Genomic DNA, 26,058 nt, shown 5'->3' with positions numbered 1-26,058 from the left:
TAAGGTGGTAAAAAACTACCACGAACAAGTGAGAGAACGTATAGGTATGCGTAGAATATACAAAAAAAAATACATGAACGAAGTCGGAAAGCAGCTAGTTACATATAAAATTCCAGAGTGTGATTATGCAAATATTTAATAAAAAATTTAATGGGTACAAGTTGTCAACGTCGTGTCAATCTCACTTTCGTTTAAAATATTCAGAATTTATGCATTGCGTGCCTGAATTAAAAATAAAGCGAGTTATCATATCATAAACCATGACATACAAACATCATGCATAACCTTAATAAATATTCATTCGAAAGCAACAATTATGTCTGAGTGCAAAGTGTCTGATATAACTTTTGCACATGTTATATTTATAATTGTATACCTAAGTATTAAAATTATGTTGGTTAACATTATACCTATAGGTTAATTATCATATCCATACTTATTTTAGATGTGGAATTAAGTCTTTTACAGCTAAGCCGCTAAATATATTTTGATGAATGTTGTTGTATTGAGATAAATAAAACCTTGGAAAAGAACATAGGCAGCAAAAAAGATTAATTAACGCGACAGACAAAAATACAAATAAAATAGAGGTCTCTATATTGTATGAAAGTTCAAGTTATTGTATTTAATCAACAAAAGTTAGACAACAAGATTACGTTGTTACTCTGGTTTCTTTTTCTCTCATTTATTTATTTTTAATTTTTAACAAAGTTAATAATACAAAACACTATTAAAAAATTATAAAACAAATCAACCCTCCCGCTCGGGACATTTGAGTGCCCAAGTAACCGGTGTTCAGGGCTTCAGGGTGAGGAACCTCCTCACATTACGCACCGTGACAAGAATCACTGCCTTCTGTATCCGACCTTTGATCCAGCAGCTAAGCGAAAGCTTCATAAGTTGTTGGTCGAAGCTTTTCACAGTAAGACCAGTGTAAACAAGGTCCCAACTACTTTGATACTTTTCCTTTTCGGTTTTAATCAGATTATCGTCATGTGGAACAGTAATATCAACAATTATTGCACGGCGGCAGCGCACTGACCGATCGACTAGCACTACAAGTACATTACTCTTATTACTATTCTAAAACTTATTTAGTAGCTGGTACGAGGTCAATTGACCTCGTATTAGCAATAGTTAATAGTTAATAAAATAGGTCATAATAATTTGTTTCACATTGTTCCTCTATACATAAAATGTTTCGATAAAGACTAAACATTTACGGCCTTAATCTTTCTGCGGTGAAGCCTAACAATCGAGGCATTGTTATGGCGCCCTGATGCACATAAAACTGCGTCATGTGAAAAGTAAGGTTATATTTTGCAATATTTTATGTTAAAATCAGATTTTTTTTATTCTTTACAAGTTAGCCCTTGACTACAATCTCACCTGATGGTAAGTGATGATGCAATCTAAGATAAAATCGGGCTAACTTGTTAGGAGGAGGATGAAATCCACACCCCTTTGGTTTCTACACGACGTCGTACCGGAACACTAAATCGCTTGGCGGTACGTCTTTGTCGGTGGGGTGGTAACTAGCCACGGCCAAAGCCTCCCACCAGCCAGACCTGGACCAATTAATAAAACCTTAATCGGTCCAGCCGGGGATCGAAACCAGGACCTCCGTCTTGGAAGTCCAACACTGCGCCACGAAAGCCGTCAAAATCAGATATTTTTCCCAAAAGGGAATCGCGATGCAAGTGATTATATCTGGTCCCGGTTTACTATTTAGTATTTCGGAAGATGAATTACTTTTTGTTGATATTTTTTCCGTGTTATAATTATAATTGATGGATATATTAAAACTACATCAAGATTCCGACAAATTGAGAACCTCCTCCTTTTTTTGAAGTCGGTTAAAAATTATAATTTGTCGAATTATGTAATACCTTGTGGCTCACTTGATATTTGTTACGCTAGACATTTTCGTATTCTAGACATTTCTAGTCCATATGAAACACTTGAGATTATGATACGTAACAGGTCACTAAAAAAGCTGCTTGTCAACAGAAACGCGGTTGTACTTTTTTCGGATGAACTGTCACAAAAAGCTCTAACTACTACTGCATTTGAATATTTTTAACCGACTTCAAAAAGAGGAGGAGGGAGGTTCTCAATTCAAGGCGTATGTTTTTTTTAAATGTTTGTTACCTCATAACGTCGTCATTTATTAACCAACCTTGAAAATTCTTTTTTTGTTTTAAAGAGTATACTTTCAGATTAAACCCATTTCATTTCCATAAAAATCTGTTTAGTAATTTTGTGTTAAAATCAAAATAACTGAAACTACTACGTACTACGTAAACTACGTACTTGAAGTCGGTTCCCATTTTTATATTAAAAAGATTCACGATTAAAGACTGCTACGTGCTAAATCTAGCTACGTATATAACTTCGCACTGAATCAAGACTAAATCCAAAGTAAACTACAAACACTAAGGCATAAGAAAATTATTAATAGCAATAACCGTTTAATGTTCTGTTGCACGGTTAATGCATTTCCTTCTATATCCAACAACGCCTACACGTTTTCCCTGCTTAATAGCTTCGTTATTGTTCTCTAACACTGTGAGAGTGTTTGAAAATAACACGTCCATTACAAATTGTATGGGAGAAAGTCCATACAATGTACAAAGTCAACATAGACGTTAAATCGACTGAGAAACGTTGGCGCCTGGCGCCTGAATGATGCTGTATCTACTATCTGTTGTTCAATTTGTCACATTCTCAACTTATGTAAGGTGATTATAATGTAACTAGCTGACGCCGCGCGGTTTCTCCCGCGTGGTTCTTGTTCCCGTAGGAATGTGGGGATAATATTTAGCCTGTAGCCTTCCTCGATAAATGGGCTATCTAACACTGAAATAATTTTTCAAATCGGACCAGTAGTGCCTGATATTAGCGCGTTCAAACAAAAAAACAAACAAACTCTTCAACAAAACAAACAAGCTTTATAATATAACTGCCTTGTTGGTGTCGTGATAAGCTTGTGTAGCTTAGGTTTACAAGGTCTCAGTCCCGAAACAAGCTATGAATTGTTTTTTATAATCTGTTTATCTAATTGTCGCAGGTTCCTTAATGGAGTTAATATTAGTATTGTGGGTTACAATCGCCTCTGTTTCATGATAATTATCGGCATTGTATTTAATATTTCGATAAATTTTACTAGAACCACTAAACTGCATTTTAGGAGGTGTGCATCTTTAGTGAGAGAATACTTGATGATGTTGTATAAATAATTGTAAGATGAAATAAGGTTAACCTAGATTAACCGCACATACTAGTCAATATAGATGATGTTTGAATATGTATTCAATTTGAATATCTTTGTGTTTAAACACAAAGATATTCAAATTGAATACATATTTGAAGCCGGATTTATATTTGTCTGACATGTCGTGTCGTGACGCGTCAGAACTGAATCGGTATCATACATTTTGTATGGTAACGTTTATACTTGTGTTGTGACATGCCGTGATGGCTTCTGATGCGTCGCATACAAAATGTATGAAACTGATTCTGTTCTGATGCGTCACAATACGACACGTCAGACAAATGTAAATCCGCCTTAAGCCTAACCCACGTTTAGATAAGATTTATTAAAATGATCAGATAAAATCTGGGAATGTTGATGTCTGTAATAAAATGTTAATCCCTCAACCTATGCACTTTCTCACGACGTGACGAATAATAGATTTTGAGACGTCCGAGTCATCTTATTAAATTGTTACGTGATATAATCTGAAAAGGTTCACGATGCTTTTGTAGGACTGATTTCAAAGCTCGAGTGTTTTATTTCTCGACGACGCGATCTTTATTACAACGCGTGAGAATGCATACGTAATTTTAAACCCCTCTCAGGTGTTGGTGCAAAAAATAAAAACATATTTGAGGTCTCTCTAGAAGTGGTACAGATAAATGTGCATATGTAAATATATGTCCGTGACATAATGCGAACAAATCGGCTAAACGTCAACACTCGCAAGGAATGTAATCTATTTGCTCATTTGCGCTTTTAAAACTTTTCTTTGGTCGTTTACAAAGAGCCATTATTCATTGTCGAGTCATTACAAGAAAAGCTTTTAAGTACAAAAGAGTTTTGTGGTAATAACTTGATTGTATAAGGAACCTTTCACAGAAAGAAACACGTTTGCTCAAGTAATCGAGAAGTTTACTGAAATTTGTATTTTTCTTTCAAATATTATTGAAACAATTGATGAAAGAACTGCAAGCCTCTGCTAAACGCAAGAATTTGAGATTATATATTATTATATATATAGCTTATAGGCTTCACATTTCCATCCATTAGACGAACGAAGTTATTCGCATGTTTTGAAGCAAAACGTTTTAACACTTGCCAAATTATTTTACCCGAGTATTCTGAGCTTACAATCTCAGAATAAGCTTAAGGCGTTCAAAAGAAGTTAACTTTATGTAGACAGTGTTCTCTTATAATTGAATTATTTAAGAAGATATTTCTGGATACCGAATTAAACTTATTGCTGCTTTAAGGATTATACAAAATTTAACAAAGGTTTTGGTCCAATTATATTCGGAGTCTTCGACCTGCAGCATTCACGTGCACAATTTAGGTACAATGAAGACAATGTTGTCGTAAAACGTTTAGCCAATGATCCAAATCCCGATATATTACCGATGGTCCGATATAAACGGAAATTTAATCATGATCATATATTATAATGAGTGCATCAGTACAATAGATAATGTCGTATTCAAGTATTCATTGGCCAAAAATACCTCAATGGAGATGATATCTGATCGGTTGATTTGTTTTTAGTGAATGGTGCAACCGGTTCCCTCTGTCGCTAATTACAATGCAGTTTGCAAACCGCGCAGTTCGTGATCATTGGAACGTATCTTTACAACAAAATAAACGTTGTAGGAACAATTTGAAGTAATAATGAGGCCAATTTGGAACCCCTAATTTGATAATTTGGCTCTTGTTTTGTTGTTGTATTTATTATTTTTTGCTTTGGTTCTGCTTTCAAACGTTTCCGACGGACTTGTTTGTAACTATTCGTGTCGTGATTTTCAGGCGCATTGATGTAATTAACTTTGGGTATAAAACAAACATCCCAGTCGTATATGGCTCTAAGCATTTTAATTAAAAGCTTTTGAACACAATGTTTTTAAAGTTCTGCCTTATTAAGCATTTATACTTGTATCTTTTTATCATGTGTAAAAAAGAAATTACATTACTTCCATTATATAATTATTTATAAGCACATAGAGTTAGCACTAATATTGCTTGCTAAACTTGCTATATAAATTCAAACTTCTGTTTAATTATAATTAGGTTAATTATCTACAAGAGCAGCATTTTTTATATTTTGTCTGTTAAAGAAAATATATTCTTCGAAAGTCTACAAATATAGTGTCTGTATGTATGTATGTATGTATTAATCTTTGTCACTTTCTACAGACTTAACCGTCAGAGGGTTTTTAATATACGAGGATTCGTTAGATTAGAGATAAAAGTAGACCGAAATATCTGCCAATACTTAAGCAAGAAGTATAAATGTATTTTTTGTTCTTTTAACAATATTATTACACTAACGAACACCCGCGACTTCGTCCGTGAAAATCGATCAAAACTTTCAACACCTATTTTAACCCTTTCTGATTTTATTTTTGCGCAAAATGTACCTATCCCTAGCCTTCTTCGTTTTATGGTCTCAAACCGTACAAAGTTACATTTGAATTAATTACAGCATGATGCCCGGTAATCGCAGACCAATTATAGAAGGACCTGTATCGCACTCATAGTAACGAACAAAATTGTCTGTCATTTTCTGAGGAAAATGAGCTTAGATTTTGTATATATCTTATACTAAACTACAAGTTTTTGCCCGTTTTTTACACCATTCAATTACACAAAAGGAGCTAGCTATTTTTACGGAGCTCTTTAACCAACGAACACGATTACAACTATTTAACATCGATACTATAGAGACAGTTTTTATAATCGCATTAGATCGTTGATCATATACTTTGACAGAAAAGTAATGTCTAGCGAGGCAGGTCCTATACAATAATTGGTCTGAGCCGGTATCAGAAAAATATATTTTTGGCTTCAGTAGGTATCGATTATATAATGCCCTCCAACTACAATTTTCAAAAAATCATCAATCTACGTACATAATTTGACCTGTTACAGTTTTACTATAAGTACAAGTACGTCATTTTTGTTCGTGACGGTCATGTATTGATTTATATAATTTTGTCAGCAGATCCACATCTAAAGGAAGCATGCTCACAAGGTTGCTGACTCTGGCCTTGGTGGCGGGGAGCTGGCATGCCGCTGATGCTTGCACCTGCTCCCTTGACCATCCACAAACACATTTTTGCAACAGCGATTTTGGTAAGTAAAATTTTACCTCTATACTATCTAATACTGTACTAAGTTTACTTCATATTATAGCCCAATACCTATATATTTTTGCTCAGACATCTACCCATAGACAAATTAACGCTTGACTATCTCTTGAACGTCTGACATCTCTCTTGGTGCAAAGTGACTATACAATTCAGACTTAGACGTTCACTTATCCGCATCGAACGTATCGAACGCATCGCATCAAACGGATTTTTAATTTTATTGTAGAAAAAATCCATTCAATGCGATCCTTACGATGCGGATCAGTGGACGCACTTGTATGACTTTCTATACAATGAATACTAAATCCGTTTGATGCGATGCGTACGATGCATACGGTGCGTATTTATGAACTTTTACCATAAGACGGTATAACGTTAAATTGGACTTACGGTTTAATTACCAAGCTACAAATGGTTCCTACATATTATTACGAGCATCATATCGGGACATTAAGCCGCTTAGGTTTGGCAGTATGTTTTTGTCATTGCTCTAATAACAGTCATGGCCGAAACCTGCAACCAGACCAGAACAGAAATTAATGTTGAGTTAAAAGTCCAAATATGAACCATACTGAGAACCTATGTTTTTAACAAGACATTACTAACTAGTAATGTCTTGTTAAAAACTAGAGCTTTTAATTTGTATTGTACTAGCTGACGTCGCGTGGTTTTACACGCGTGGTTCTCGTTCCCGTAGGAAAACAGGGATATAATATATATATATATATATATAGCCTTCCTCGATAAATGGGCTATCTAACACTGAAAGAATTCTTCCAATCGTTCCAGTAGTTCCCGAGATTAACGCGTTCAATCAATCAAACAAACAAACAAACTCTTCAGCTTTATAATATTGGTATAGATTAGCATTTGATTGAGTTATAGAAACTCATAGATTTTCAAGCCATATATATTACTTAAAAATTCAAAATCGAGCTATCCGTAAATTAACTTTTGTATTAATTTTAATTTAATTAATTTTAATTTAATTGAGATTAATTGTATTACTTCCATTCGTATAATGTTTAAACCATAATTTTATGAAAGGTTTTTTTTTAATTTGCAGTAATCGTGGGTCGAGTACAAAAAATATTTAGAGGAGGTGATTTCTACCACTCGTACAAAGTGAAAATCCGAAATATATTCAAAGTAAGTAATTTTTTATTTCAATACTTCCCGGATTTATTTTTTATAAAAAAATCGTTCACATAATGTTAAGAAGATACTCTACTACTCAATATCAAGCCTATTTTAAAGGCCAAAGTTCCATCCCTCTAGGAGAGAAAATATAGAGCTTACAACCACCACGCAGCTCAAATCTACTACTATATTAATGAAATCAGTCATCAAATTACAAAATGAGATATACTTACTTAGTGTATAAAACGACTCTCTCTCTCTTTTAGTATCGTGAAAACACTCTGAATTTAAATCCTAAGATAAAATCTAGGTATTTATTTAAAATCGGCTGAATAAATTCTTCGCTATTTTGGTAATGGATTAAATGCATCAAGATTGGATACCTACTTGGTAGAAACTGTCACGTACACGTGCCGTGGTGAGCTAGGTCCAAGATTCGAGTCCCAAGTCAGACCAAAAATTAAGTTATTGGGAACCTTATTGTCAGTAAAAATTCTTGATTTCCGTGCATCGGAGAACACATAAACTGCTGATTCCGGTCATTATTATTAACATCTGATAGTGGTAGGTAGAAGAGTGTATATTGAGCTCACAGCAGCGAAGCTTAAGCTCTATTATCTCGTCTCCTATAAGAAGGAAGATCTGGCCCTGTAGAGGGTCGTCAAAATAGGCCTATTAGGATGGAAAAAAAGCCTCAATAGCTCAACGATTAAACGTCTGGACTCATCACCGAGGGGTGATGGTTCAATCCCAGCTCCACTGGATTATTGTCGTATCTACTCCTAATACAGTCTTACCCGACTAGTTGGAGAGGAATGGGAATATTAGTCAAATTTAAAAGATATGGCATTTTCTTTTTTTAATAAAGTAAACCTAATTGTCTAATTACAGGCAACACCAAAAGCTGCATTAGCACTCAAAGCGGGTCGCCTACTCACACCATCGCACGATTCATTATGCGGGGTCACACTTCAGCCTAGAGAGACCTATGTTATAACAGGTACTTATATATACTTATTACTTAGGTTTATATACTTATTATTAGGTATATATACTTATTACTTATATATACTTATTACTTAGGTACTTATATATGCACTTATATATGCACGAGTTTATTTGTTGAATGAATATCATTCAACAAATAAACTCGTGCAACGAACAATCTCAATTTGCAATTAAAAATATTAATTAACTCAACACTTAATTAAATTAAAACGTGTTGTCTGTGTTTTTCCGACAGTAAATCTTATTTTGTTATAAATATAGTTGTTGGGGTTCCGAGGTAACCTAAAGAAAACATAAGAAATGAGACATGAGGTCCACCATACATGATTTTTGCATATTAACAGAGATTAACACACAGCAGACCCTCCACGGTGTCACCCGCGTAGTTCCCATTCCCGTAGGAATATGGGGATAAAATATAGCCTATAGTACTCTCTGGTAATGTAGCCTGCCATTGGTGAACGAATTTTTAAAATCGGTTCAGTAATTTCGGAGCCTATTCGTAATAAACAAACCAACAAAAAATTTAATTCTTTAGAATATTTTAGATTATGTTTATCATTTCGATTGTTTAAAGTATATTCTTATGCTTATTTTGCCATTTTTTTCAATTTTGTAATATAAAACAGCAGTACTATTTTGTAAAACTGTTACTGAATGCTACGGAACACACTGTAGCAAAAATTCGACTCCAATAGTCTATCAGACTAATATCAAATTGTAAGATATGACTTGTTATGTGTTGTACAAGAATGTTAACAATGTCCATATTCTCGCGAAATCATTAGCAGTGTTTTTATAATTGCCATGTTGTGTTGTCGCAGTGTTGCTATGGTATTTTTATACGGAACGTAATTTATTATCATTATTTTAACGCCAGCAATTTGTTTTGCAATTTGTTTTTATGACACGAGCACTATTTGCCGGTGTTCTTACCTATTTTATTGACTTATTTTAGTGTAGGTAAATCGTGCCTTGGAGGAGCCAATCTAATCTAATGATTAATACCGCATTACATTCAGTTGCGTAGTTTAAAAGACCTAAACGTGCGTACAAAAGGACGATTGTAAGTGATTTTCACAGTCGTGGGTTTTTCATTCATCGCTACACGTCCCCCGGCGCGCGGAACATCGGGAGTTTTACGAACGAAGTTGCCAAGCTATAATCGCGTGCACTACGACACGTGTCTCCCAGTCGTGCTATGAAACTCGAATGTTCTCTGAATAGTTACCAAAATGCTTTATTTTTAATTATTTTTTTAATTATTGAATTGCAGGTCACGTTGTCCAACTGCAGGCCCACATACAGCTCTGTTCGTACGTCAACAAATGGCGCGAAGTCACTCCGCGACAGAGAAAAGGATTTAGATTGCTATATAAACAAGGCTGCACGTGCAAGGTGAGTCTATTTATAAGTAATTGGATTAAAGAAATACTTAGATAAACTAACTAGTAACACATAGTTCGAAGAGCCGATGGACGTTATGGTCTTAAGGTGCTGGAATGGCAAACAGAAAGCGCAGTCAACCAGAAAGTCGACCCTCCACTAGGTGGACGAAAGACATGAAGCGGGTTGCAGGGAGCCGCTGGATGTTGGCGGCTCGAGACCGTTGTATTTGGAAGTTGTGCAAGAGTCCTATGTCCAGCAGTAGACGTCCATCGGCTGATAATGATGATGATGATGATGATGATGATGATGATGATGATGATCATGATGATAATGATGATGATGATGATGAAACTATGTGTTTTATAATATAACAATTATCCTATATCAAAATAGTTTTAACGGGCATAATAAATAAATTCATACTATGCTTGTATTAGACAGATAAAGCGAAAGGCATACCGTCGCTCTGAAAAATTACTAAAGATGGCATCTTATAAGTACAACCATTAAATAGAAAATACCTTTCAACCTGAGAACCTCCTTTTTCCTTTTTGAAATCGGTTAAAAATACACATATATACATTTTATGTGTTGACGTGTTGAGGTGCTAGTTAAAACTATTCGATTTATTTGATAATACAGTGCGATGTATATCAGATACCTCCACGAGTTTCCTCTTTTATTTCCACACATACTCTGGGCCTGTATTGACGACGTGGCAATAATTTTATAAAAACTGAAGGCTAAAACTTTATTCATGTCATAAAACAGTTCATGATAACAAATATTATAAGTATGTATGTATAAATAGAGTTAACTAAACATCCAAACAAAACTTCAGATAGGTACTCTAATCTAAGGAATCTGAAATAGTAGGTACTCTACCGAGTACAATTAATAGCAAAAAGAAAATTATAAATATACTCGTAATAATCCAATTTGGACGTTTATTCAATAAGGAAAAGAGTTAAGTGACGAGAGATGACGCTCGAGTCAGACGAAGCTTATTATATACGCTGAAGAGTTAATACCGCAAACCTATTTAACTTCGCCTTTTTGGTATTCGCAGAGTTTTTTTAGCAAACGAGTCACGTTTTCCTCCGTTAACAAAACCTTTAAAAACGGACAGACAATTTTACATGCTTATACTATTTGATTATGAAGCAGTTTTTTTTGTCGTTGATGCATTTTATTGTTAAGATTAAGATAAAAAATCAATCAATATAAAAGATCTGATTTTACAAAGCGTTGTAAGCAAGTCGAAAGAAATCTATTGAAGCAGTGCATTTATCGAGGAGCAGCAAATCCCGAAAATCTCCTTAGCAGTTTTTTATGTTTTTTTTTTCTGGAAATCACCAGATAAGGAGTGACTGTGGATTAAATTTTACAATTTTTTGCTAGCACACTTAAGGCGCCTCTGTGGTCCTGGGGCCCCGTATCATTGGTCAATCTAATCCGGGAAGTCAGTTTGGTTCTGGTAGTGGTATAATCTATACTAATATTATAAAGCTAAAGAGTTTGTTTGTTTGTTTGATTGAATTGAACGCGCTAATCTCGGAAACTACTGGTCCGATTTCAAAAATTCTTTCAGTGTTAGTCAGTCCATTTACCGAGGAAGGCTATAGGCTATATATTATCCCCATATTCCTACAAGAACGGGAACCACGCGGGTGAAACCGCGCGGCGTCAGCTAGTTAAGATGTAAAATTACAGACCAAGTGCGTATATAAACTGAAGCTTCGTTAGAGATTCATTTCTTCAGTTTCAGACACCAACGCACTATCTGTCAGCTGTCTATTGTCAACTTGCCTGTATTTCTTATCCAGACTTCAAAAATGGACAAACTATACCTTTGTACATGTAACCCTTTCAAAGTGTAGTATAAAATTGTTGTTTTCAGGTTCACATGAACAGACGCAGTACAAAGTCGCCGAACACTTGCGTGACGGGCCGCGTCGCGACCGAATGCTACGAGCGACACGGCATTTGCCTGCACGACCGCGAGCGACGCTGCCGATGGACGAGGTTAATATATTCTATTTATTTTATTTCGTCGTTATCCACCCATATACGGCTCACTGCTGAGCTCAAGTCTCCTCTCAGAATGAGAGGGATTAGGCCAATAGCCCAATAGGCCGGATTGGCAGACGTCACACACGCAGAGAATTAAGAAAATTATCTGGTATGCCGGTTTCCTCACGATGTTTTCCTTCACCATTTTTGAGACACGTGATATTTAATTTCTTAAAATGCACACAACTGAAAAGTTGGAGGTGCATGCCCCGGACCGGATTCGAACCCACGCCCTCAGGAATCGGAGGCAGAGGTCATATCCACTGGGCTATCACGGCTTATTTTATTTATAACCTCTTAATAATTATAATGGGCCTCATGTGTAGGCTTAAAGTCACTCAACGAGGGATGGAGCGAGCTATGCTCGTAGTATTCGTGATCGAATCAGAAATAGTAGGTCCGCAGACGAAACAACGTCACATAGCTCAACGAGTCACGAAGGTGAATTACATATAAATTCAAAGAGCACATCGTTCGAAGAGCCGTTGGACTTTTGGATCCCAATGTGCTGGAATGACAATGCCACACCGGAAAGTGTTGGTCGACCCCCTACTTAAGTGGACCGATAATCAAGCCGGTAACAAAGCCACTGGATGCATGATCAAAACCGTGTAGTTTGGAAATCCTTACTTTATTAATAATAACAAAGATTATTATATATCAGCCGATGGACGTCCATTGTTGGATATAGCCTTCTAAGAGTATTGCTCTTATAGCTGATAATAATAATCGTTGTTATTATTTAATAATGGTGCTATTGTGCACACAAAGACGCAAACTCTAATGATGTTATTTTTATACTTATATAAAAAATGTTTGTAAGTCAAATGAATGCCGTGTAGAACTATGGAAAGACAGAAGTTATATAGCATAGCATGACTACTAAACTGTTTGCAATAGCGTGCGCCATAAACAGGTGTGCTACAAAATAGAATAGAAAGAGCTTTATTGATAGCAAACAAATGTTGTTTTCAAGTTCAAAACTTTTATACAACGCAGTTGTTTAATTTTTTTTTTACTCGCAGAGTTTGTGCTTCAGAATTCTAACCATAAGACAGTGTTTTTCAATTTGATCATTTGTTTAGCTGACACCGCGCGGTTTCACCCGTGTGGTTCCCGTTCTCGTAGAAATACGGACATAATATAGGCCTATAACCTTCCTCGCTATATGGGCTATCTAACACTGAAATAATTTTTCAAATCGGACGAGTAGTTCCTGAGATTAGCGCGTTCAATCTAACAAACAAACAAACTCTTCAGTTATATAATATTGGTTTAGATCATGGAATCATTCCTGATAATGTAGCTTTCTATTGATGAAAGAATTCTTCAAATCGGTCCAGTAGTTTTGAGTTCATTCGTTACATACAAAAATACAAATATTTCCTTTTATAATATTAGTGTATATAATAATGTAGTGGGTATACATTTACATATATCTGTATAATTTTAAAAATCCGTACGTCCACCCAGACTTATTTACATAAAGGGTTCAGTGTAGGGTAAACATAGGGGTCATTACCTATACCCGGCCGCGCATGTAATCGCTGACCACGTTATTACTCCGAAAGGATACCCGAACCGTACTAAATATAGAAATCTTTGATCTCAAACAAAATACATCAGCCGTTATCAATCAACAAATGAACATTTCAAGGGCACTTGTCATCATAAGAATTCTGCGCTAATCGAGCCGTCAGGAAGAGCATATCTGCGTCATTAAGTCAGAAATGAGTAGAGGAAACAAAGTCACTGACTTACTCGTAGCTCATCGAGTCGTGAAGCTGAAGTGGCGATAGTCGGGACACTCACACATAGTTCGAAGAGCCGATGCACGTTCGGGTGATCTAATGTGCTGTAATCGACCCCGCAACTCGAAAGTTTAGTGTTGGTTAACCTCTCACCAGGTGGGTTGCCGACATCAAGCGAGTCGCAGGGAGTCCGTACAAAAGTCCGTACGCACAAAAGACCCATGTCCTACAGTGAACTCTATCAGCTGATATGATGATGATGATGATGATGATGATGATGATGGATGATGATGATGATGATGATGATGATGATGATGACAAAAGGACTGAAGGATTGATGTTGGTTCCTTGGGAATATGGGACGCTTCATGCGTTGACACATTGAATCAAGAAACTGGTAAATTTTACAAATATGCCACTCTGACCGAGAGTTGACCGAGACAGGCCTGGCCATGGACACGCATTTTTTTCCAAATGATTTCACTGCGGCTTTCATTAGGGACGGAAGGGCTAGCACAATTTGTGCTCATTCCACATGGGCATGATCTATATAGCTATTAGGATAAGTTATAAGTTTCATATTGTATATTAAATTGTTATTATTTATATTCCAGGGCCCCAGCTCTAACGAGATGTCTGCAGAAGCAACATTTCAACAGCACCATGACTTGATTCATCAACGACACGATCCAAACTAAATGTTACTCGTAATAAACATTTTGTATATCTCGACTCGACTCCATTGAAATTCCGGTTACCTTATAATTGTTACTACTAATTTATAGAAACACTATAAGTTACTAAGCCAAAATCTTCATCCTAACATCTTGTAGGTTTAAATGTTATAAATTCGTACCAGGACTAAACGATAGTATTTATATTTTATGATTGGTAGCAAGATTGTTTAAAGGATTAAAGTTCTGGCTAGTCAAGGAGATATCTATTGTATAACTAATTCACTTAATTCGGTGAACATTTGGCAGCAAGTGTGTGGCTATGACTATTTCTATGTGAGAATGACGCGATTCGACGAAATTATGTAAGACTTTATAGTGACGAATTTACTGAAAATCATTACCAATTGTTATAGAATATTGTTTTGGAAATATATTTTTAGCGGTTCCAAATTGTTGTTTTGTATGAATTGGATGGAAGAAAATTTGACGTTACTTTATATTATTTATTTTAAGTTATATTTATAGATAAGTTAAATATTGTAAATTAACAAAAGTAGTTATTTAAGTGAATTACAATAAAGACTTTAAAAAACCAAGAATTCTTTTATTATTGTCCTATACGATGATGAATAACAAGCTCCTTATGGATTGTTGCACGAAAACATTATAGCAATAGTCCATCTGAAAAAGACATTACGTAAATGTTCAAAGACTCACCATATCGGCATAGTTGTGGTAGTAGGTCTGCTCGATCAGAGGGAAGTTTTCCCTGCCAAGGCGTCGCTGCAGTTGAAGTAGGTGCCCAAACACCCAAGGCCGGTCCTAAAGGAACAAAACATTAAAAACAGGAAGATATGCTTCTTTTTTCCCTACTATCTATTATATTAATTTGCATTTTTTCTTTTAAGAAAAAAACATACATAGAAACAGTTCAAAGATTTTTTTGTACTCTCATTGTTCTTAAAATGTCCCTTTATCTAAACGAAATGAGAAGTCACATAAAAGCTATTTAGATCTTCAGTTATAAAATAAAAACTAGCGGACCCAGTCAAACTACGATTTGACAGATACGCAAGCAACCAATCACAATAGCGACCACCAAAGTTTTTAGTCGCTTGTATGTATAAGATGTCAAACCAAAACCTTTGATAACTTTATGAAGAATTGCGATATTTTTTTTAAGTCACCAAATTAGTTTATGCTTAAATAGATTCAGCAATGAGGGATGATGACAGTTTTTTAAATTGTTTATAAATTAGGATTATGCTAATAGTAACGCAATTTTGTAAAATTAACAGAGTATCTGCGATCATTACTTTGGAAGCTACAGGGATTTAAGAGTCAGATTTGCGGCACTGCCACGGATCCCTGAAAAACGCCCAATACAAAATGACACGATTTAATGACGTAGGTCATATTGATCGTTAGATTTGTATGGGCGTTCAAACAAAATCTTTGTTATTTGTGCTTCTATGTTTAAATATTAAAAATGTCACATTTAATGTAAAGAAGCTAAAACTGTATGAACTTTCATCTAATTACGATAAAAAATATTTAATAGATTTTCAAATTTTATACTGCAAATATCCAGACAAACTTTGCTTTTTATGTATAAATTAGTTAACATTGACTTTATTTACCCGAATGTATCATAAAAATATATTCAAACCTAGTCATCATCCCCATTATCTGTGTTAACTCAAACTATGCTAAATCTAACACTCCCTCGTGCATGTAATAACATGAAAAAGTACCTACTCAATTTATCAAATGACTGGAGGCTTATCTACATAACTACACACAGCTCGTAACAGTAACTGACATTTGTACCGTGCCCCAGGGAAGCACACAATTTATCACTATGTAAATCAGACCACTTTTTCTACTTTTTCTTTAACAATATCATCCGTTGCCATACATGTGACTGATTTATAGAGCTTGCGTATTTTATGTCTGCTATGTATTTTTAACTGGATACACTGTTGAATAAATAATAAGTTCTACATTCCTACATTTAAAATTGACTAATAAATATTATAGTACGATGATTAAACAAGTGACATTTTTACACGCTAACTGCTCTCCACGTTTTTACACCAAGATATATTTTATAACTATACCAAAAAACCTTACGTCATTTTTAAAAGTAAGATCATATGAGAAAATCTTCTTTTTTAGCTGTCCCCTTCTTAACCGACTTCCAAAAAGGAAGAGGTTCTACGTTCGGCTGTATGTATGTTTTTACATTAAAGGAAAGATTTATGTACATAGATCGTCATCAGTCCTCACCCTCACAACATTCGGCTCACTGCTGAGCTCGAGTCTCCTCTCAGAATGAGAGGGGTTAGGCCAATAGTCCACCACGCTGGCCCAATGCGGATTGGCAGACTTCACACACGCAGAAAATTAAGATAATTCTCTGGTATGCAGGTTTCCTCACGATGTTTTTCTTCACCAATTGAGACACGTGATATTGAATTTCTTAAAATGCACACAACTGAAAAGTTGGAGGTGCATGACCCGGACCGGATTCGAACCCACTCCCTCCGTCCGGAATCGGAGGCAGAGGTCATATCCACTGGGCTATCACGGCTCTACTATTCTATTTCTCTATTTACATAGAAACTTTTAATCAAAAACGCGTTTTCCATATCATGAATCTGGTGGTATTATCTCGTAAAGGTAAGATGAGGTACAGATTTTTCCAATTGCTGAAAATTATATGCAACTTTGATATTTATTTTCATCATTATTATCAGCCTATTTAAACTGCCCACTACAGGACTTTCCTTATAGCAGAGGGGATATGGGACTTAGACCCACCACGCTTCTTCAATTTTGGGATTAATAACACTACTATCTTCCAACTCCGGACTGAGAACGTTTACTCCGTAAAACTCAGTAGGTGTTCCATGACCCGACGAGTCGAACACAACCTTCGTTTTCCGTGGACTAATCACTGGACCAACGAGGCAAATAAGTTATTTATTTATATCAAATACTAGCTGATGGAGCGCGGTTTCACCCGCATGGTTCCAGTTCCCGTAAGAATATGGGGATAATATATAGCCTATAGCTTTCCTCGATAAATAGACTAATTACCACTGAAAGAATTTTTCAAATCGGGCCAGTAGTTCCTGAGATTAGCGCGTTCAATCAAACAAACAAACTCTTCAGCTTTAAAATATTAGTATAGATAAGTAAACTTACCTGGAAGTGGTAAATAGAGTTGAGGCTATTAATGGAAGGCACTCCGCCGAACTTCAGGCCGAGCAGGAGCGCGCGGTGATCGGAAGCAGCGTCTCGCACGTTTTGTCGCACCAGAACAAAGTCGGGCCTGGTTCACACAAGTAATGCCCAGTTCAGACTGCTTTAGTACTTTAGTCGAGTACGAACGATTTTTGATTTCACCGTCCAAAAATCGTTCGTACTCGATTAAATACTAAAGTAGTCTGAACTAGGCATTACAGCTAAATTGATCACTAATTTACATACAGTCATTTCAATCGAACTTTCAGTTCCTACCTAAGTGATTCTTCGATGTAAATTCATTTTTATATGTATAGAGTGTAAGTATACATAGTATATTCTATATAAGATAGGTACTTAGAATTCCAGTTGTAAGCGACTGAAATGAGATGCTATTGAATGAATAGTAGGAGGGCTATTCTGTAATGATGTTTTTTAACTCGTAATAGACACCAGCCAACCTTACACGTTGTTTTTTTTAATACTCTTTATTTGTACACCACAAAAAATAAAAGAAAACAAGCAAAACAGAAACATAAGAAAAAGTAGAATACAAAAGGCGGCCTTATCGCTTAGTAGCGATCTCTTCCAGGCTACCTTAGGCAGGCAGGTTGTTGTCTATATGGACTCTAATTTATAACTTACATAATATTTCTAAAACGAAATAACTTTAGCGGATAGGATACTAGTGACAATGGATGTGTACAAACTATAGAATGTGAATACGGCCATTATCTCTAACTTACTTGAAGCAACGGGTTACTTTAGTTCCGCTGCGGTAGACCGCCATCGACACATTAGAGCCTTCCCCGCTCGCCGTCACTGACAGCTCCTGTAAACACTTCTATAAAACAATCTATTCCAAAGACCATGCAATCATAAAATAACCCTTCTTCCGCCCTTAGGCCTCCTTTATCCGGCCCTGTCACAAAATCCGTTCTTAGTGAATAAACTACCTCCTTGCCAAATTTCATCTTTCTACGTCAAGCGGTTTTCGAGACCTTTCGCTTTTATATAATAACTAGCGGACGCCCATGACTTCGTCCGCGTGGAAATTTTAACTTTCAACCCCTATTTCACCACTTTAGGAGTTGAATTAAAAAAAAATTGAATTACGTTATATTTTTTAGTTTATGCTTTATGAACAAAATTTCAAAACAGTTACTATAATAATGAAGGACTTTTCATACAAATATATATGATGAGATGAACATAAGGGAGTATACCTTGCACGTTGTACCTCCACCAAGTATGAGCCCTTAATATTGGTGGGTACGTTTACAGCAACCAAAAAAAATATTCAACCAGCACGTCAGATTAAGATAAGGTAGGTTAGTTGATAGCTAAAAGGTATGGAAGGGTCCCAAAGTTACAAATAAAACCATTATATTTCTGTTAACGAGCCACGAGCGCGGTTATTTTTTTACTTTTTTTTTAATGAATAAATCGCTCACGTTTTCTGATGATTTCAGTAAGCCAAAGTAATAAAAAAATTCTTTTAAAGTCTTATTTTTTTTCCTTACCGCTGAAAGCGAAAAAAGTACATACTATTTATTCTTTCTATCATCTTATGTACCAAATCTAAGCTCCAACCTAACCTCATCATTGCTTTCCACCAGGCATGATTGTAGTCAAGCGCAAGTCTATTTAGAATTAAAAATATATATATATATATATATATATTAACTGCAAATTTAGTATCCCGGGCTCCCCTACTATATTTTAAGTACACTCAGTTTGCAAGCACTTTTGAACTTCATGTCAACTATCAATTTGGAATACGGAATCTACTGAGAAGATTCGGCAAAAGACATTGTTATTGTTTTTTTTTTAAATAATAAGTAGTGTAGTAAATTCATACAGAAAATGCATTAATTTAATATAGAAGTTATATTCTATTTAATAATCTGTATTCTAAATTAAACGTTTCCATCAAAATGAAAATAGATTTTATAATCGGAATAATCAATTTCATTGATCCGCAAGCATGTTAGATAATTGTATTTGTAAATGCCGTAGGAAATTAAATTTTACTTTCCTTTGTGGTATCTGAACTGCATTAACGGTTATTAATTTGTGTGTGAATTATATTAAAAATAGCGTGATGTTTATAACAGAATAGTTTTAACTATACAGTAAATGTGTTACGAAACCAATTAAAAAAAAACATTTATCCATTTATAAATATATTTTCTTGATTTGTGATAAGTTATTCCTTTTCTTAATAAGTTCCAAAACAGTAAAAAAAATAATGATCTATCAAATGATGGGAATTAACAGATCTACAGATATACGATCTAATTTAATAATTTTATATCTCCAGAAGTTACAGAGTCGTGAATACACAGTAGTATTCACGAGTCTCTTAAATATACCATATTTAATCGTAACTAAAATAATTAGGTACTATAATTTGTATTAGGTATACCTTATTGTTAGTTAAGTAAATATTTCATAATCGATATTAGTTTAATAACAAGTTTGTTTTTTCAAGGTGTCATTCGATTCGAAAGATGTACATGATTTTTGGGAAAAACCAGTTCCGGTTGCAAAAATTGCAAAACTTATGTGCATAAAAGTGCAAACAAATTACATACCGTAGGTACCTAATTTTTGCCTGTATACGTTAAAATCTTAAATTATACCTTACCATCTACAGTTTGTGTAGCTCTGTGGTGCTTAATTGAACTAATTCGTTAGGTATTACGATAAATCACGTCGAATGCGAACGTTGTTATCGACGCGTATCGATTGTTTAGCTCTAACGACTAGAGGTGATGCAAGTGATGGAATCAGTAGATTATACAACGTAGGCTAACAGATTACGCAATGACACTGCTCACTACGATACATCCTCAACAAATGGGTATGCAATGCGAGTATTAATGACAAAACAATCGAAGTAAAATTGATTCTATAAGAAAGTATACAACTTACATACCTATAGAATCGATTCTTGAATATCTTGAAACTTTTTATTGCGAAAATAAAATAAAAAGGGGGTAAAATAGGGTTTGAAAGTTTGTATCGAAAGTCGTTAATTTTTAGAGTTTTTTAAAAAATTAAATAACAAATAAAAATCATAAAAAATACGGAATATAATGTGATTCAAAAATTTTTGAAATTCAACCCCTAAAGTGGTGAAATAGGGGTTGAAAGTTTACTTTGATTTCCACGCGGACGAAGTCGCGGGCGTCCGCTAGTACTATATATTTCTTGAACTAGTAAAAAGCGTTTGCTACTACGAGTACGTTTCACATACGGTATGGAGCTCGCACCCAGAGCTGTTAATTACAATCTGAGCATCTTTAAGACAAGATTGAGAAGGCATCTTCTAGGAAAGGTCACAAGTACATTAACTATCAGGTGAGTTGACAAACACCAGAATATTTTGTATAAAAAAAGCCGTAGCACCAGCAATAGGTAGTAATTTGCCTTGGTAGTTTTAGAGTGACCCATTGGCTTGCATTGCGAAAATTCATTCTGTTCTATTTTAGTTTCTAATGACTTTCTACTTAACATAGCTGGGCCATCTGTTTGTTCCGTCAACTATTTTTAATAATAAGGAAAGCCTTACCCTAAATTCTGCCTGTTCAACGCGAATATCCCATTCGCCAGGCAACCGTCGGCCACGGAAATACTTGGACCAATCGGTATTCTGGTCATCCACCACCAGTAGCGTCACGCAACGGTCTCGGTTGTAACCACGACCGACGGATGCCACGGACGTCACGCTGCCTGTACAGAAGAAAACCAAGTTATAAATACCTGTTATAATTAACAAGTAAACACTCTATGTGAGCCGTGATAGCCTAGTGGATATGACCTCTGCCTCCGATTCCGGAGGGTGTGGGTTCGAATCCGGTCCGGGGCATGCACCTCCAACTTTTCAGTGGTGTGCATTTTAAGAAATTAAATGTCACGTGTCTCAATCGGTAAAGGAAAACATCGTGAAGAAACCTGCATACCAGAGAATTATCTTAATTCTCTGCGTGTGTGCAGTCTGTTAATCCGCATTTGGCCAGCGTGGTGGACTATTGGCCTTACCCCTCTCATTCTGAGAGGAGACTCGAGCTCAGCAGTGAGCCGAATATGGGTTGATGACGACGAAACACTCTAAAAAATCTCTTTTTGTTTTAAAGGGTATACTCCCCATGTGGTCCCATATTGATCATGATGATGGAAACCTGGAGAAATTGAGGGGGAACTTTCAAAAATTATATCGATGACTAGTGAGTGTGAAGGTTTGGAATCGATCTGATGATGGAGCCAAAATACAGATTAGGGAATTCCTCAACGATTTACAGCAGATACCTTGTGTTTAGGCGTAATTAATTTCTATTGATAAAAACTGTCCACATAGATGGGTTGTGACTGTCACGGCAATTCTGGTGATGAAGACTAAGGGCAGTTAAGGGGTTTAGGAATTTTCGAATATAAGGGTAGGGTTAATTTTGTGTATGAAAGTAATTTTTTACACAGAGTATCTATATATTTTACACTAAAAATATTTTACACAATTAGTTTTACGACTTTTGACACAAGTTTTGAACACCAAAAAGGTGTACCGAGTTTACAGCATATTAGCTATCATTCCTATTTATTTTCTTTATTGGAATGGGGTAGCAGACTCCCTGTGGGTTTGCGTTACATTTGAATATTTCTGTGGGAAAACGATGAAAGAAAAATTTTTCCCGATCAACTCTACGTACAAAAACTGAGCCACTGAAAACTGCTGCTAACTTTAGATACCTATTTATAGTACATGCGCCTGCAAAGTCACGGACGTTTAAGTGTTTTAATAAGTTCGCTTCTCAAGAAATTCAGTTTAATTTGGAATCCACTCATTTATTCGTAATGAGTATCATCAACTGGGGACCGGGAAAAGCAGCTTTATACCTACCCGTAAAAATAGAACCCATTAAAGTGACAAAAACGGTCGAAGTAAGTATTCCAGAAATATCGCTTCATTTTCTGAATGACTCTCGAAATACGGAATTGCCTTTTTAGTAGAAGTCTCCACTGCCGACGAAATTAATCTAAAATGTAGTCAAAAACTTGAGATTTAAATGAGGTTAAATACAAAATTTCTTAATAAACTACAAGGAATCGTTGTGCCCCCAGTAGATGTAAATTGTAGAGCTGCAGCAGTTTTCCATGACGAACTTGTGATCCTTTATGTAGAACTATGCAGTTATGTTATAAGTTAGTTACCTAACGTTTTTTAAGTTTTGACGGCCTCTGTGGCGCAGTGGTATGCGCGGTGGATTTACAAGACGGAGGTCCTGAATTCGAATCCCGGCTGGGCCGATTGAGGTTTTTCTTGATTGGTCCAGCTCTGGCTGGTGAGAGGCTTCGGCCGTGGCTAGTTACCACCCTTCCGGCAAAGACGTACCGCCAAGCGATTTAGCGTTCCGGTACGATGTCGTGTAGAAACCGAAAAGAGGGTGGATTTTCATCCTCCTCCTAACAAGTTGGCCCGCTTCCATCTTAGATTGCATCATCACTTACCATACGGTGAGATTGTAGTCAAGGGCTAACGTGTAAAGAATAAAAAAAAAAACTATTTTCTGAAGACAGATCCGCTTATTTTCAGAAGTTGAATAATCATGAATAAAGACTATCTTTAGGTACATTATATTTTTGAACTAGGAATACAGCGATCCTTTCAGTAGTAGGTAGTAGTTTCTTTTGTGAAATTTAAAAGAGATCTTTAGAAATTGAAACTGGTTTCTTTTACAACAATAAAATTTTGTGTTTGTACTAAAACTAGATTTTCTAGCGCAGTATGCCAACAGTAAAAGTTGAGTTTAGATCAAACAGAAAGCATATTTTCGCTACTAGTTCATAAGCTTTTAAACTTGTTCACCCTTATAAGGGGAATGGTGAAAGTTTCTTAATGCACATGACGTCTCATTTTATAGGGAACGACATATCAGAATTTATAGAGCTTCCGGGAAACTAGTTTATACAATTTCATTTCCTAGCATAAAAATGTGAAACACCAAATTTTCATGTCTTACGTAATTTATATACTAACATACAACAACTATTTTTACTCGATCTATACCAGAAGTATCCTTGTCTACAATAGTATTTCTCAAGTGAATTGGAATAAGGGCTTCAAAGAAGGGTCTTTAATTCCCTTATGTTATACATCACGCTTATCCATCCCTTGAACATTGGCAAGGATTTATAAAAGGAAACATAGAGCAAAACTATTTTTATAATATCTAAGTAACCACATATTTGATATTTCTTATTTTATTTTTAATATACGTACCTACAATCACTGTGTAACTGTATGGAACCTATCTCGTAATTCAATTTACCCCTAAGATTGAAAGACAAATGCCTCTTTAACGTAATTGCTGCGCTTTTTACTATTCCATGAAAAAAAAAACAGAATTTTTTCTGTAGTACGAATTACGGTTATTATTATTTACTTCTTCACCCGTCACGCGGCACCGTGTGGAATAACGGATTAAGGGGATCTTCATCCAGAGATGTGCATTGCAGCTATGCTGCGAAGATGTGAAATCTACGCTACGAAAATATTTGACCGTTTCCACCAATATATATATATATTTAGCTATGTAGCTGTGCGAGAAAGATGAGCTATAAAGAAGCTCCGCCACAAAGATGCTGCGCATCTTTTGCGCCTCGGAGGTCGTCGAAATAATGTTCATATCCATAATACGTGTTGTAGCTTGGCATGGCAAGTTCGTTGATGATACTCCCATGATATGTGGACGACAAGAGAGAAGAACTGCGCGGGTATGAAGTCGTGCGCGCGGTTCATCGCTAGCCCCCCCCCCCTCCCGGCCCGCGCGGACCAACGGGACTGATACGAACGAATTATTTTCCAAGCTATAGGGTGATAAGATGTAACATACTTACTGTAGTGTTTGTGTATATATACACCGGTAGTGGAAGAAAGCGGGCAGTCTGTCTCTGGTATCGAGAGAAGGCGGACGCTGGCCATTATAGTGTATAATAGTGTATTGGTGAGACGGTGAATTACTGCTATTACAGTAAGGACAAGGGACCTTCATCATAATCATCATCATCATCATATCAGCCGATGGACGTCCACTGCAGGACATAGGCCTTTTGTAGGGACTTCCAAACATCACGATACTGAGCCGCCTGCATCCAGCGAATCCCTGCGACTCGCTTGATGTCGTCAGTCCACCTGGTGGGGGGTCGGCCAACACTGCGCTTACTAGTGCGGGGTCGCCATTCCAGCACTTTGGGACCCCAACGTCCACCGGCTCTTCGAACTATGTCCCCCGCCCATTGCCACTTCAGCTTCGCAACTCGTTGAGCTATGTCGGTGACTTTGGTTCTTCTGCGGATCTCCTCATTTCTGATTCGATCACGCAGACATACTCCTAACATAGCTCGTTCCACCGCCCGCTGTGTGAATCTGAGCCTTCTTATGAGGCCCATAGTTAGCGACCAAGTCTAAGTCAAGGGACCTTACACTTACCTAATAAATTAGCTCCTTGGTCTCTCGCGGCGCCGGTGAGCGACTGCACGCGTTGCAGCAGCGACTCCCGCGACTTGGCCGGCGAGGAAGGCGCCGACGTGCCGCGGGAGCCTCCACGAAGGTTGAGCGACAGGTCGCTGCCGACGCCGCTGCTGCTGCTGGCACTGGGTGCGGGCGGCACCGTTGACGTCGATGCACTGCCGATGCTGCCTCCCGTAGCTACAAAGCAAATGCTTGGGCCTAATTCGCACGAGAGCTTTTTAAACAGACGTTAAATAATAGTCGAGCAAACCTAAGTTAAACATAAAGGCCTGAGCCTGAGAGAATGATTTGAAAAGCGTTCGTTTGAAAATCATATCGAAAATGTTTTGGAGGCGCCAACGCCGATTACTGATGCAGAGAACTGCCAAAATATGGAATGCCCTTGGAATGTTTCCTGACACGTATAATTTGTGCACCTTCAAGGCAAGAGTGAATAGGCATCTTCTAGGCAAGCGCGCTTCATCTTAGACCTTATCATTGCTTTCCTTCAGGCTTGATTGTGGTTAAGCGTAAGCCTACATAAAAAGAAAGAGGGCTTCAAACTTTCGTGCGCATGAGACCTTATTGGCTAACATCTTCGTTTGGTATCAATTATTATTTTAGCGCACAGCCAAAACCAAGGCGGCGTTACCTATTTAATTTAAAATTAACAAAAGGTACTTGATCAACAGAGCCGTGATAGCCCAGTGAATATGACCTCTGCCTCCGATTCTGGAGAGTGTGGGGTCGAATCCGGTTGGAGGTGCATGCATCCGGAGCATGCACCTCCAACTTTTCAGTTGTGTGCATTTTAAGAAATTAAATATCACGTGTCTCAATCGGTGAAGGAAAAACAACG

At 36.5% G+C, this 26,058-nt stretch overlaps 2 protein-coding genes across 5 annotated transcripts in view; one reads left to right on the top strand and one right to left on the bottom strand.

Annotated features, from left to right (window-relative positions):
* LOC112046336 (tissue inhibitor of metalloproteinase) overlaps positions 1-15,036 on the top strand; it is an 84,307-nt gene extending 69,271 nt beyond the window's left edge. For 3 of the 4 annotated variants that reach the window (XM_024082994.2, XM_052882361.1, XM_052882362.1), the window contains 6 exons: positions 6,252-6,382; positions 7,466-7,548; positions 8,431-8,539; positions 9,824-9,945; positions 11,837-11,961; positions 14,375-15,036. In XM_024082994.2, coding sequence (XP_023938762.1) covers positions 6,252-6,382; positions 7,466-7,548; positions 8,431-8,539; positions 9,824-9,945; positions 11,837-11,961; positions 14,375-14,432 — 628 coding nt within the window. In that variant the 3' untranslated portion in view covers positions 14,433-15,036. Of the gene's footprint in view, positions 1-6,248; positions 6,383-7,465; positions 7,549-8,430; positions 8,540-9,823; positions 9,946-11,836; positions 11,962-14,374 lie in introns of all 4 variants that reach the window. The other variant, XM_052882360.1, reaches the window with a different exon arrangement.
* The window catches only part of LOC112055844 (synapsin), a 123,086-nt gene that overhangs the window by 88,134 nt on the left and 8,894 nt on the right, over positions 1-26,058 (bottom strand). The window contains exons 4-8 of the mRNA XM_024096155.2: positions 25,179-25,397; positions 21,264-21,424; positions 18,433-18,518; positions 17,648-17,774; positions 15,155-15,259 (exon numbers count right to left, since the gene is read on the bottom strand). Of these exons, the coding sequence (XP_023951923.2) occupies positions 15,155-15,259; positions 17,648-17,774; positions 18,433-18,518; positions 21,264-21,424; positions 25,179-25,397 (698 nt within the window). The remainder of the gene's footprint in view (positions 1-15,154; positions 15,260-17,647; positions 17,775-18,432; positions 18,519-21,263; positions 21,425-25,178; positions 25,398-26,058) is intronic.

The sequence above is a fragment of the Bicyclus anynana genome, chromosome 7, assembly GCF_947172395.1.
Source record: "Bicyclus anynana chromosome 7, ilBicAnyn1.1, whole genome shotgun sequence".
Classification (NCBI taxonomy): Eukaryota; Metazoa; Arthropoda; class Insecta; order Lepidoptera; family Nymphalidae; genus Bicyclus; species Bicyclus anynana.
Note: the sequence above shows the minus strand (reverse complement) of the source record. Positions and strands in the feature narration are given on the sequence as shown.